This window comes from Numenius arquata, chromosome 8 (assembly GCF_964106895.1).
Source record: "Numenius arquata chromosome 8, bNumArq3.hap1.1, whole genome shotgun sequence".
Lineage (NCBI taxonomy): Eukaryota > Metazoa > Chordata > Aves > Charadriiformes > Scolopacidae > Numenius > Numenius arquata.
The window spans coordinates 112,135-124,753 of NC_133583.1; the positions used below are offsets into that span (position 1 = coordinate 112,135).

General features: G+C 44.0%; 1 protein-coding gene across 1 annotated transcript in view; it reads left to right on the forward strand.

The window, feature by feature from the left end:
• FGD5 (FYVE, RhoGEF and PH domain containing 5) overlaps positions 1-12,619 on the forward strand; it is a 103,227-nt gene that overhangs the window by 43,828 nt on the left and 46,780 nt on the right. Inside the window, exons 4-5 of the mRNA XM_074152727.1 lie at positions 1,783-1,841; positions 1,952-1,982. Of these exons, the coding sequence (XP_074008828.1) occupies positions 1,783-1,841; positions 1,952-1,982 (90 nt within the window). The remainder of the gene's footprint in view (positions 1-1,782; positions 1,842-1,951; positions 1,983-12,619) is intronic.

Below are 12,619 nucleotides of genomic sequence, written 5' to 3' on the forward strand. Positions count from 1 at the left end.
AACACAAGACAGGCAACGCCTAGAAACACTGTCTCAAACTCGCCCTAGACAGGCCATGTGACAGTGGGGTCCCCGTGTTTTGTCTCTCGACTAAGACATATTCATCATAAGAGGAATTACAGAGTGTGACAGTGGGTGTATGCAAAGGGAAGGTGGGCCTGGCCTACGGGGGAAACGCACCCTGCTTCGTGGCACCGGGGAGCTGGGCTTGCCGCTTGCCCGCAGAGGATGTGTTGGGCAGCCGGCACTGGGCCAGGAGACCCAGAAAGAAACATCCCCCCTTTCATTTGCTTTTCTAGGCCCGTGTACAGAAAATGAGAGAGAATAGAAAACTCAGTGCCTCAAGTGTGTTCCTACAGCAGTTGGGGCAACCGGGAGAGGCACATCATGGTCTTCAAGAGCTGTTCACAAAGTGGACCGGGGGGAAAGGGGCAATCAAATATTTGCTCCCAGAAGGAAAGTGGAACTAAGGAAAAATTGTAAGACCTTTCCAGTGCACTCTATTAAACTGTAGTGTAGTTCTCCAAGAGTGAGCAATTCAAAGCATGCTCTTCGGCACTCATCAGCTAAAAGGAACAAAGCACTAGGGGAAATACCCTCAGACTTCTGGTGCTAAAGGAGGGATGGATTAGACATCTGAGACTGAGGAATAGTTCACTTTCTGTATTTCCTTTGGCTCTTGCAAAAGTTGCCTCCTAGTAAAAGTACACAGAAATAAACTAGAGATGAAAAAAATCGTGACTGTGACACTGTTCATTTTCTGTGGAGGACGTATAGCCACAAACTTCCCATCTTACACCCAAGGACTGCATCACATCTCAGCAAGCCCCTGTCTCAGCTCAGTAGCTGTCAGAAGCAGGATCTGTCAGCAACGGGTTTCCAGCATACCTGGTTGAGCAAACAACGTCACCAAGTCTTGCTGCTGAACTCATCTCCCCTGAGTCCACCTTAGGTCCCTGAGGCCTGGTTTCCTTTACTTTGCTAGACTACTGATTTAGGTCCCTACTTTACCGCTGCTAAATAAGTCAAACTTTTCCCAGTAGATTCCTTTCAGTAAATATTTCCATGATTTGCTCATTTCTTACTGGAAGGACAAGTCATGAAATAGGAGCAAAATACCGTAATTAGCCACTTGCACCTCAGAGCCATACACTTTGCTTCTTTCACAGTTTTCTGTGCCTACCGAGATGCCTACCAGTTAGGTAGATACCACCGAGATTTCAAACAATATTGTCTGCTGAAGTACTGAGCTGTTTGCTTGCTGGACATATTTATGGCCATTTAGCTTAGACATTTTGTTTAGCATGAAATAAAGCCCTTTGCCCAATTTGCTTCCACAGGTCTCAGCAGTCAGCAGAGTTTGGAATATGACCGTTTTGATGAAGAACTCCCTTTTCCATGTAATTAAGAGTACTAAATACGTGATATGAGCCTCAACAGCCATCAAGATAGCCTATTCAAAGCCAAGCACTTTCTGCTTCTCTGACAGATTTTGGACTTGTAAAAATGAACAGAAAAGTTCTCTCTTTCTTCAATAAGAACATTCTTTTCAAACTTGGTATCTGCCTTAGCAGCTATTATATTTACTATATTACTAGTATGTGAATTGTGGAAACCCTGTCATGGAAAGGACTCCAGGATGCCAGACAGTTAACAACAAAGAATAAAAGCCTGGTCACTACTTTTACTGAAGGAATATGTCAGTTCAAAGTGCTCTGTAACACTGCTTTACCTCTTGGAATGACACACCTCTTAATTGTCTCTGTTTTTTGCTGTTGACAGAAAGAAGGCCAGTCCAGAGCTTACCTCATTGCCCAGGAGCTGATGTCTTCAGAAAAAGTGTGAGTTCAATGTTACAACCTACCCGTTGCTCCCCTAAAACTGAAGCTACGCAATCCACCCTTCAGCTTTGGTTTGACAGCAATTAATAAAAGTTTGTCTCTTTCCCCAGATACGTGGAGATGCTCCAGCTGTTATGTATGGTAAGTAAATCATTTTAATCATTGACACCTAATTCCCCATTTACATAGCTGCAATTTAGAAGACATAAAAGCATTGAAGGGACTGAGGAGAATTTGAGGAGGAATGGCTTACTGTGAACCGTTGCAAGGGAATAAGTCTGCCACTAATCTGCTCTTGCCACCGATCCTCAAATCTAGCATTTGTCATTGCCAGGGAAAAGCGGTGGCCAGCAGTGCTTGCTGGGGCTCTGAGACTGGTGTAAGATGCAGAATAAGCCTAGTGCAGAGAAGGCGATGGTGATAAAACAGGGGTGAAGCCTCTCTCTTCGAAGAGAGACAGACAGGACCAGAGCTATGAAGTATGGGGATTTGTTTCGAATGGATTCACTCTGCTTCCTTTTAAGTTTCTTTTTTCTGATAACGCAGTATCAGTAATATCCAGCGTGACCTGGATGTCCACACTGTGACACAGGTAGTCACCATGGGAAAAACACAGATTCTGGTATCAGAAGCTCATGAGGGAACACACACAAAGAATCACAGAACTCTTGCATGGTATAAACCCATTATTGGCTTTGCCCCAGAAGACGTGTCCCCTTTAGCAGAGCTGCCACTACCTTGTTGGAGGCTGGTATGCAGCTTAGGTAGCTTCACTCTCAACATCTTTCTTAGCTGTTCGTTGCAAGGCAGTAGGGAATAACAGCCACCACACAAAGCCCACTGCTGCTTGGAAAGGAATTCCCTGAGAAGGCAAAAAGTAGCCCCAGGTTGTCCTTGGATGACACCCCAAGCCCTGGCAGCGGACAGGAACTCTGATGGAGAGAAAGTTGATGAGATCAGGGTTGTATTGCTGCTGGCTCACTGTGCCTCTCAAGCCACGGCCAAAGCCTAAGGGCCTTCTCAGGCTCGGGCAGCGGAGGCAGGAGAGCAGCCTTGAATGTGACAGACACCTTGCAGAGGATTGCATTTCAACAGATCAGAAGCTGCCAAGCTGGTCAGCTGGGAACCAAACACTTAAAGGGACTGAGCTGCTTAGCTGGAGGCTACCAGTATTTTGATAACTGGGTGATAACCTGCCTAGCCATTTGTCTCATCTATCCTGGCTTTCCTCAGATTTCTGCACAGTCAAACACATTATTTTACACTAGTGAGACACAGTTGTAGTGGTCCATTGTCTGCTGAGGAAGCCAAGCTGGTTTCTTTACCTGTGGACAACTGGGCTTCTGGTCATTAAGAATACCCACAGAACTCCTTACTGAAATTAAGATTTCCAAAAGCATCATCAAGAAAAAAAAAAGAGAAAAGTCTCTGCCAGCTTCAAAATCAAAATAGAAGAGAAATATATGCACAGAAAATTACCATGCACAGAGAATATTAGACACTCTGCATCTTCATTAGATGCCTCCAAGTAAAAGATTCTTTATTTAACTTTCCATTTCCAAGTACTTTGGTTCATTATGGACAGCATGTAAACGCAGGGCTGAACTAGAGTGCGTGTACAGTGCACTGTATTTAGTGGAGGTGTCTAGGAGAGGGCTCCCCTTTGCATTATATCCTAGTGTTTTCCATATACCTCTAGGAGATAAAAATGGCTCACTAACATGGCCTGGAAAATCTTCAATATATATCTCCAATACATAAATCTTGCAAGGGCCTTCAGTGCCTTCATCCGCAGCATGGATGGCTGCACACCGTCACGGCTGCCACAGCACTGTGCTCCTGTCAGGCTGCCCTGCCTGTGCTGTTGCTGGGCCAGGAAAGGGCTGCCTCAGGACTTTCCCAGTCCCTTCAGGACTTGCCTGGCCCTTTTCTCCTTCTTCTGGTAAATCCATGTGGGGTGAATTAGGCTCTGAGCCTGTGTGTGTAAACAAGTGATTTATGCGTTTTCACAATAATCCTATTTTTTGCCTGGAGAAATAATTTGGAAGGAACAGGAAATGTAATTTTTGATCTCTTTTCCGAGTTGACAACTTTAACATAGGACAGGGAATCTGTTTTATATCTTTGCTATATTTTTTTAGTTTAAAAACACTTATGGATGCAAGTGCATGCTGCTCCCCTCCAGCTGGATGGACTCCAAACTGTTGATAGTCCCTAATAAAAAGAATCTTCATAAAATTGCAGTTCAAAGGTTAGTTAGCTTGACTGCTAATTTTATCTGCTGCAGTGCTCCAGAGTTGGCTCAAAGATATTAGTGAATGAAAAAAGAGAGTTTTCCTGTCTTGATTCAAGGGCTTAACTACTCCCTGCTTTCCCGTTGGGAAACTCAGATGCTTTCTAAGCAGAAATGTGTATTACAGAAAATCAGTACCATTACCTGGAGCTTGGCCTGCCAGTCCTGGAATTAAGGTCTTAAGGCATAAGGGAAACTGGGTCTATTTTAATCATACTTAACCATTAGGTTTGGATCAGCAGGTTGATTTACCACGGAAAAGATACCGGTAATAGCACACCTATGACTGGGCAAGTTCTTCTATTTCTGTCAGTCATCAATTTTAACTGGAAGCATTTGTCTGGTTTTCAAATATGTCTCAGTCCTGTAACAAAATATTCTACTGAATCCTATTTTGCCAGGATTTTGTTTCCCTTCTTGCCCAATCCACTGGAATAGAGGGTTCTTATGAGTGTTTTGCATATGCTCATTATTTCCTTAATTATGAAAGAGCAACAAGAGAGGAGGTAAAATTTTCAAACTAAAATAAGAGATGGGCCTAGAGTAAACCCTTGAATGAACACATTGGTTTGCAAAGTTAAGCCACTTACAGGTTATGAAATGTCAGAATCATTGGAACCACGCCTCTTCATTTTCTCTGACCAGTTTCCATTGTCTCAAGTTAGAAAGTTCAGAAAGATCTGCATCAATTTTAGGATGAGATTTTGGGTGCACAATTTTAATAAATTATTTTCTTCCACAGTGGAAAATTATCCTTCTTGCCCTGTGACCAAATGCATTCACTCCTGTAGGGGCTACTGGAGGCTTTTTTCAGCAGAGTCAACAAGCAAGTTTCTCAAATAAGATTTAATTGTTTCTATAAGTAGGCTTTCTAATTAGTGAGGATGTATGAATAGCGCCTGGATCGGAGACTGAGGGAGAAGAGAGGAAAGCCAGTCTGTTTTCACTTGACTGCCAGTTGAGGCACTCCTTAATATAGAAGAGATCAAAAATCTTTATGGCAACAGGATCAGAGGGTTCATTTTTGTGTTTTATTGGGTGCCTATAGCCCTAACATACCTTGTCATTACTGCTATAGGCTGATGTCTGCATGATGGCTACCTCCTGCAGTGGCATTCAGAAATAATCTGCAGGTTTCTCTGTTGCAGTCATGTTCAATCTAGAAAGCCACAGCCCCAGCACTGTTACGTTTTCTACCCCAACTACTGTTGGATCTTTATATTGACCTGTTGCCCAGTGTATTATTCTGGAAATTTAAAGAAAACATTACCAATTTTACAACATGTAAGTCCATCAGACTACAGGGGTATTACTGCCTAACTGAGGCCTTTCAATACTGTCATAGTGCAAAAAGTTAGAATGAACTAAATATTCCTTTTTGCATATTTGAATAGCATTGGGAATAGTCACATCAGTAAAAAACTGTGCTTCGCTGTCCGCTCGCTGTTGACACAGGTCCCACTGGCAGATGTCACAAGCAACCACCACAGAGTCAATTCATGGCCAGGCAGGACCAAAGGCTTCCTCAACAGCATATCTCAGCTCAGGAAAACATTTCTCCCTGTTCCCCATCACCAACTTCCTCAAGAAAACAGTTTCTAAATGCTCATCTTCAAGTCTCATTTTCTTATGTAAACCCACATGTCGGTAAGAAAGGCAAGAAACTACACCACACCCTAGCTGCTTTCAGAAAGGAAAAAAAGGCTTTTCTTAAGCCTGCAGCAGGAGCAGTTTCCCATCTCATTTCCAGGCTTGGCTGGAGCTGCTATTCATTCAGCATAACAGAATCTGTTTGGTCTTTCAGCGGAGACTTTAATAAATTGATTGATTGCCAAAATGATGACATTTCCATACACCCACTCAGCTATTGAACTGAAAGAGTGGAAACATTGTGTTAGCTCACAAACTCGGTATCAGCTGGTGCTGTAGTAGTGATAATAATCTAAAGCCTTAGCTGTTATTTGCCCTACTCAAAGGTAATGCAATTCTCTGGAGCATGGAGTTAAGAACTCCTTCTGGACTGAGCAGATGGGACTAGCAGGGCCTTGCAGCCCAAGTTCCTGATCTCTTGGTACTCACGATTTAGTTTTCCGAAGCTGATTAGTCTTTGCATTTCCTTCAGGATCATTTAATCCCCAAACTTTGTCATTCTTTTCTCCCATTTTTCTTCCCCAGTAATGCAGGCTGCACTTGTCATCTTTTTCTTAGTGCTTGCTCCTGAACAAAAATGCTGCAGGTTGTGCTTTCTCTGCCTAATGTTTCACACATCACCTTTGAGGACCAAGATTCTGGTTTATTTGCTTCCCTTCAGCCAGTTAGTTTCAAATGACTGTACTAAATGTACACAAATGAAACTTTGTGGGACTCAGACTGCCTCAGGGTCCCAGCCTGTAGGGGATCAAGCATTTGCTTGATAGTGTACCATGTTCATATTTATTTTGTCTTTGGCTTTTGTATATAAAATCACCTTTTTTATAAAACCCTTTGAGGTAATTATTAATTCCCTCCGAGGCGTTTACTGAATTAATGACAGAATCACAGAATCTTCATGGTTGGAAGGGACCTTTGAGATCATCGGGTCCAACCACGCACACCCACAAACAGACACAACCCAACAATCTCGGGCACTAGAGCATGCCCTGAAGTGCCATGTCTACACGTTTCTTAAATACCTCCAGGGATGGCGACTCCACCACCTCCCTGGGCAGGCTGTTCCAGTGCCTGACCACTCTCTCAGTAAAGTAATTCTTCCTAATACCTAATCTAAACCTCCCCTGCCGCAACTTCAGACCATTTCCTCTGGTCCTGTCATTACTCCCTTGGGAGAAGAGGCCAACACCCACCCCTCTACAACCTCCTTTCAGGGAGTTGTAGAGGGCAATGAGGTCCCCCCTCAGCCTCCTCTTCTCCAAACTAAACATGCCCAGTTCCCTCAGCCTCTCCTCGTATGACTTGTTCTCTAGACTCCTCACCAGGTATCTAAAAGGACAGCTCTGCACTGAAAAAACACCAGCGCAAACACCTCCCCATTCACAGAAAGTTGATCCTGTTTCCTGGTTTGCATTTTCATCAAAACAATGGGCCACAATACTTAGAAACACCGAGACCCATATTTAGGCTTCCTCGGCATTTGAAGATATGGATATGGATATGAATATGATATGAATAACGTGCTGGTTCTCCAGCCTTTGGAGCAGTTTGGGATTCAGCCCTGCACTGGGCATCCCAAGGCTTCTGACTCCAAAATGAATCTTAGGAAATAAAAAAGAACAAAATTACCTTAGTGCTCAAGTCACTAATTGAAAGGTACCTAAATGTAGTTTATCATGAAGTCTGGCTCACTGGTTAAATTCTGCTTTCAGAATTCTTGTGGGCAGCACGTTCTCAAGAGCAAAGAATAAACATCTGGTTTAGGAGCCACTATTGCATGTTAGATAAAACAGAACTCCATCTTTCTAATTACTTACACTTCCAGTGAATGATTGGCTGAGCCTTTTTTACTACTGTGAATTTCTTGGATGATGTTCAAAGTTCTGCTGGACCAATCAAGTCATTACTTTCCTAATTAAATACTTTAGTGAATGGAGCGTGCTGGCTAAATGAAGAGCTCGCTGGCTGTTAGACCCCCTGAAGCTCTTATAAAAGCCTAAAGATGCACTGGCACAAAAGAATAGCCTGCCCTCACTTACAGTAGCCTGTTTTTTTTCCCATTTATTTATTCATTGTTGTCTTCATTGGCAGTGGGAAAATAGCTATGAGTCAGCCAGGGAGCTTCTGCAGTGGGAATGTTGAGCCAAAATAGCTTTCAGATAATCTGTATATCTCTTAAAAGGAGAGGGAAGTCACACTAGCACATTTGGCGCCAGGACAATTCCCTGGTAACAAGCCCCATCAATACAGCATTTGCTACACATGCTCTACAGCTTGCCAGTCCTGAAACTCATTTTCAGTGTTTTAGATGAATGTGTGTGTTTGACTGCATGTGAGTGTGTGCTGAGGTCAGGGTTCCTGACCTAGATTGTACCCTGCAATGGCAGTAGAAGAGACTAATTGTGTCTGCTGTGATAGTATTTTCTGCTGTTCATCTGGCATTGTTTCTGCTGAGCTCAGTAATGAGAAATTTGGGAAGATCACTGCTCAGTGCAGCTCAAGGGTCACCCACTCTGCTACAGGAGATGTGCCACTTTTTAATTCAAGGGTGCCACTTTCACTTTCATCATTAGGAGAGAGGCTGCTGGCTGTCATCAAGACACCTCCAAGAACCACCCATGAGTCAGACTTGGCTCAGGGCATATGGTAGGGCATCACATGCCTGCATTTGGCTTTGATACAGAGACTCTCTTCTCCCCCTTTGAACTCTTCACCCACCCCTCAGATGTAATGTCTAGATGTCTAAAAGAGCACTGGCTCCTGCAATGTGCAGTATCTGTTGACTCCACCTTCATTTTAGCAGTGAAAGTGGTTGTAAAAGCCTGCACCATTTTATGCAATCAGTGTAGACTGCAGTTTTATGAAGTTTGGGCTGCAGTAAGATTTCCTGCTGTCCTCCCTGGCCCACTCACAAAGGGTCAAATATGCTTACTTCCCAATATTATCAGTTCACTAAAATAGCACCTTGACTTAGGAAGCAATTAAAATTCTAGATATACAGGCAAAATTATTTTTGGATCCAGGTATGTTTCATTATTTATTGAAAAGTATAGGAGTCCGGATGCCAGGTAGGAGTTGTGGCATGAGCAAGGTAAGTATGCTGCGCGCAGGCATGATTTCGGCAGCTGAAGTGCCAGTATCCCAGAAAAATGGCCATGGTTTGCCACTAATGAATCTGCTCTGTACACTCCTTTGTAGTTTTTTCTTTTCTCAGCTCTGTTCCCTGATGGAAACTCACACATCTCCCCAACCAGAATTCTCCTTGAAACTTGCAGAAATATCCTAGATGAATTTATTCACCCATCAGTCCTCTCCTGTTCTTTAACACAGAGTAAAGGTATAAGCACGGAAGCCAATTCAGTCATGACAGGATTAGAGGTGAGACCTTTGGCTGGTATAGATTTATATAGTTTTTCTCTGGCAGGTGACCGCAAGGACAGCAGATGATTAGCTTCTTCCAGTGAGATGATGCAACAAAGAGCAGGTAGAGACTTTGCTTCAGCACCCAAGATCTGTAACGTACTACTTAGACTGCAGGCGTTCAGAGCTTTTCTAATCCAGCCACAGAGTCTAGCAATCTGGTCCTTCTAGTAAAATGTGCAATTTTTGGTCACAGAAATACTTTTCCTTTCAGATATTTCTCTTGGACTGTTAAAGTGTGGCCACCATCTTCTACTAGAAATCCACAATTTCTGGCTCAAATGCAGGCGTGATGCTGGGAACACTGAGAGCCAGTGAGAACAAACCTCCATTCCTACCTGCAGAGCAACTGCTGGTCAAACTGTAGGAACATGAATTACTACTGACAAAGCCAATATCACAGAATCACAGAATGATAGGGGTTGGAAGGGACCTCTGGAGATCATCTAGTCCAACTCCCTGCCAAAGCAGGTTCACCCAGGTTGCACAGGATGGTGTCCAGGTGGGTTTTGAATGTCTCCAGAGAAGGAGACTTTACCACCTCTCTGCCACCCTCAAAGTAAAGAAGTTCCACCTCATGTTTAGATGGAACTTCCTATGTTCAAGTTTGTGCCCATTATCTCTTGTCCTGTCACTGGGCACCACTGAAAAAAGACTGGCTCCTTCCTCCTGACACCCACCTTTTAAGTATTTATAAACATTGATGAGATCCCCCTCAGTCTTCTCTTCTCCAGACTAAAAAGACCCAAGTCCCTCAGCCTTTCCTTGTAAGAGAGATGTTCTAGTCCCCTCATCATCTTCATAGCCCTTTGCTGTACCCTCTCCAGCAGTTCCCTGTCCTTCTTGAACTGGGGAGCCCAGAACTGGACCCAGTGCTCCAGATGGGGCCTCCCCAGGGCAGAGCAGAGGGGGAGGATAACCTCCCTTGACCTGCTGGCCACACCCTTCTTGGTGCCCCCCAGGATGCCACTGGCCTTCTTGGCCACAAGGGCACATTGCTGGTTCATGGTCATCCTGTTGTCCACCAGGACTCCCGGGTCTCTTTCTATAGAGCTGCTCTCCAGCAGGTCAGGCCCCAACCTGTTCCTCCCCAGGTGCAGGACCCTACACTTTCCCTTGTTGAATTTCATCAGGTTTCTCTCCGCCCAGCTCTCCAGCCTGTCCAGGTCTCGCTGTATGAGGCACAGCCTTCTGGTGCGTCAGCCACCCCTCCCAGTTTTGTATCATCAGCAAACTTCCTGTGGGGACACTCTGTCCCCTCATCCAGGTCGTTGATGAATATATTGAACAGGACTGGACCCAGTACTGACCCCTGGGCGACACCACTTGTTACGGACCTCCAACGAGACTCTGTGCCACTAATCCAATATAATGGTGTTGTGCTCCCTTCTCCTTCTGTTCTTGTGCTGTTTTAGTCAATATGCAAGAATTAGGATTTTCATTACGATTGGATTAGCATTTTATACACTGCTGCTTTAGAAGATGAACGAAGAACAACAGAAACCCAAGAAGGAGATCTAGCAACCGATCAGCATTTCTTGACCAATTTGAAAAGGTTTTCTTTCAAATAGAGCTATCTGTTCAGCTACACCTTTAAGTCAAAATCTTGACTTTCTCTCCTCCAGTCTGCTCACCTTTCTAATCTACATAGTTGCTTTCAGTTTACTGCAGGTGGCAGAACTGTCAGTTTTTTAGAGTGAAGGTAGAGACCGATTTTAGCACGACCGTTCCCTAACTAGCCCTACTAGACTGGTTGCAGTGTGCCTGGTTCCCCAGGGATCCTCAGGCCATTGGATGAACTGATCTAACTTGGCCTATTCTGTTAGACACAGAAAAAGCAAACAGATATTCTGGGTCCAGCCGGAATTACTGTAACCTGGAGTATTTTCAAGTAGAATTTAAAGCAGAGAAATCACTCAACATAGCAAATATATATATATACAGGCAGTGGTTTCTCCCGGGTAAACTGCTTGCCTGAAGCAGTGGTTTAGCTGATGAGATTGGTTTTCCTTTCTTTCACTAGGGTCCTGCAAGGTTAAATGTTCTCAGGCTAATAAAGGCTAACTGGCAGCAGGGCTGAAATGCAGAAAGGACCACGCTATGTATGGGATGTATCTATCTTGCAACTGGCTGTTGATACGTGTACAGGATGGCTACAATTGATTTTTGCAGCCATATTCCAAAGCATAGTCAGCCCCATATTGAAGAGATTTAATACACAACCTCATCATTTCTGCATCTGTTCACAAAATCCTGGAAGCAAAACCCAGAACTAACTCTTGTCCTATTAACTACCCCTTTTGCCTTTGGATTAGAATATCACATTTCACGTAGATGTTGAATCCTGCAGAGAACTTTCTTGCTAAGTGCTCTACCATAAACCTCTGGCTGCTGGCGTTGCTGACTCCTTTGAAGGAGCCTCTGGAGATAATTACCTGCTACAAAGGTTTCCAGGTCGCTGATCCCAAGTAAATTGCGCTCCCTTTCTGTAGTCCTGAGCCAGGTACCTAAATCTTTTTTTTTTCCCTAGAACTCTCTTGTAACTACTGTTTCCTCTTGGCACTGACAGGCACATCTCTAGAGCATCCCATATCCCAGCACCCTACAGTGAGCCTCATCACCTCGCAGAGGGTATTCTACTCCAAGAGCCCAGGCATGTGACAGTCAGGCAGTGCTCCACGTAAACCCTAAGATCTTACTGAAACTAACCCTGTGTTCCTCCTTGTCTCATGCCCTTATAATAGGCTCCAGATTACAGTCCCCTTTTCCAGCAGAGAACGCAAGTTCTTCAGAGGCATTCTTGGGGGAAAAAATGTAACTTGTGTGTGTTAGTGATGAGCACAAACAAAAGAAGAGAAAAAACTCCAATCAACCTTTGTGGCTCTGGTTTTTGATCCTCTTTGTTTCACTTAATTATTTGTAGAGTTTATTTCAGTGATCTTAGGGATTTGGCCACTGGATGGCCGCAAAGGGCTTATTTATGGGTGCCCAAAATGTAATGAAAATTCATGTTTCAGAAATGTCTTTTTATAGCACAGTTGCTAACCTTCTCTGTCACCTATCCAGATTGGGCCAGGCTTTCACACACACACACAAATGCTGGTGCAGGTATAGGCATAAGGGAGGAGTGAGATCTGTGGGCTCATACACCCCTGGATGAGACTGAGCTTTCACGTCAGAGCCCTGAACTGAACGTTCAAGCTTCTGTTCTAAGAAAGTTTTGACAGCAGGGAATTATATGGACTCAGTGTTTGATACCTTCTGTGTTCAGTCGTGGGGCTTGGGTGACAGAACTTGGAGACCTTCAGGTGCCGTGATTGGAGTTAGTGAGACTGCAAAAGCACTTTGCACTTGATTAACGGCTTCCTAGGCAATCAGCGTTTTCAACAGTGACAGAATTTTTTTTTCATGGATG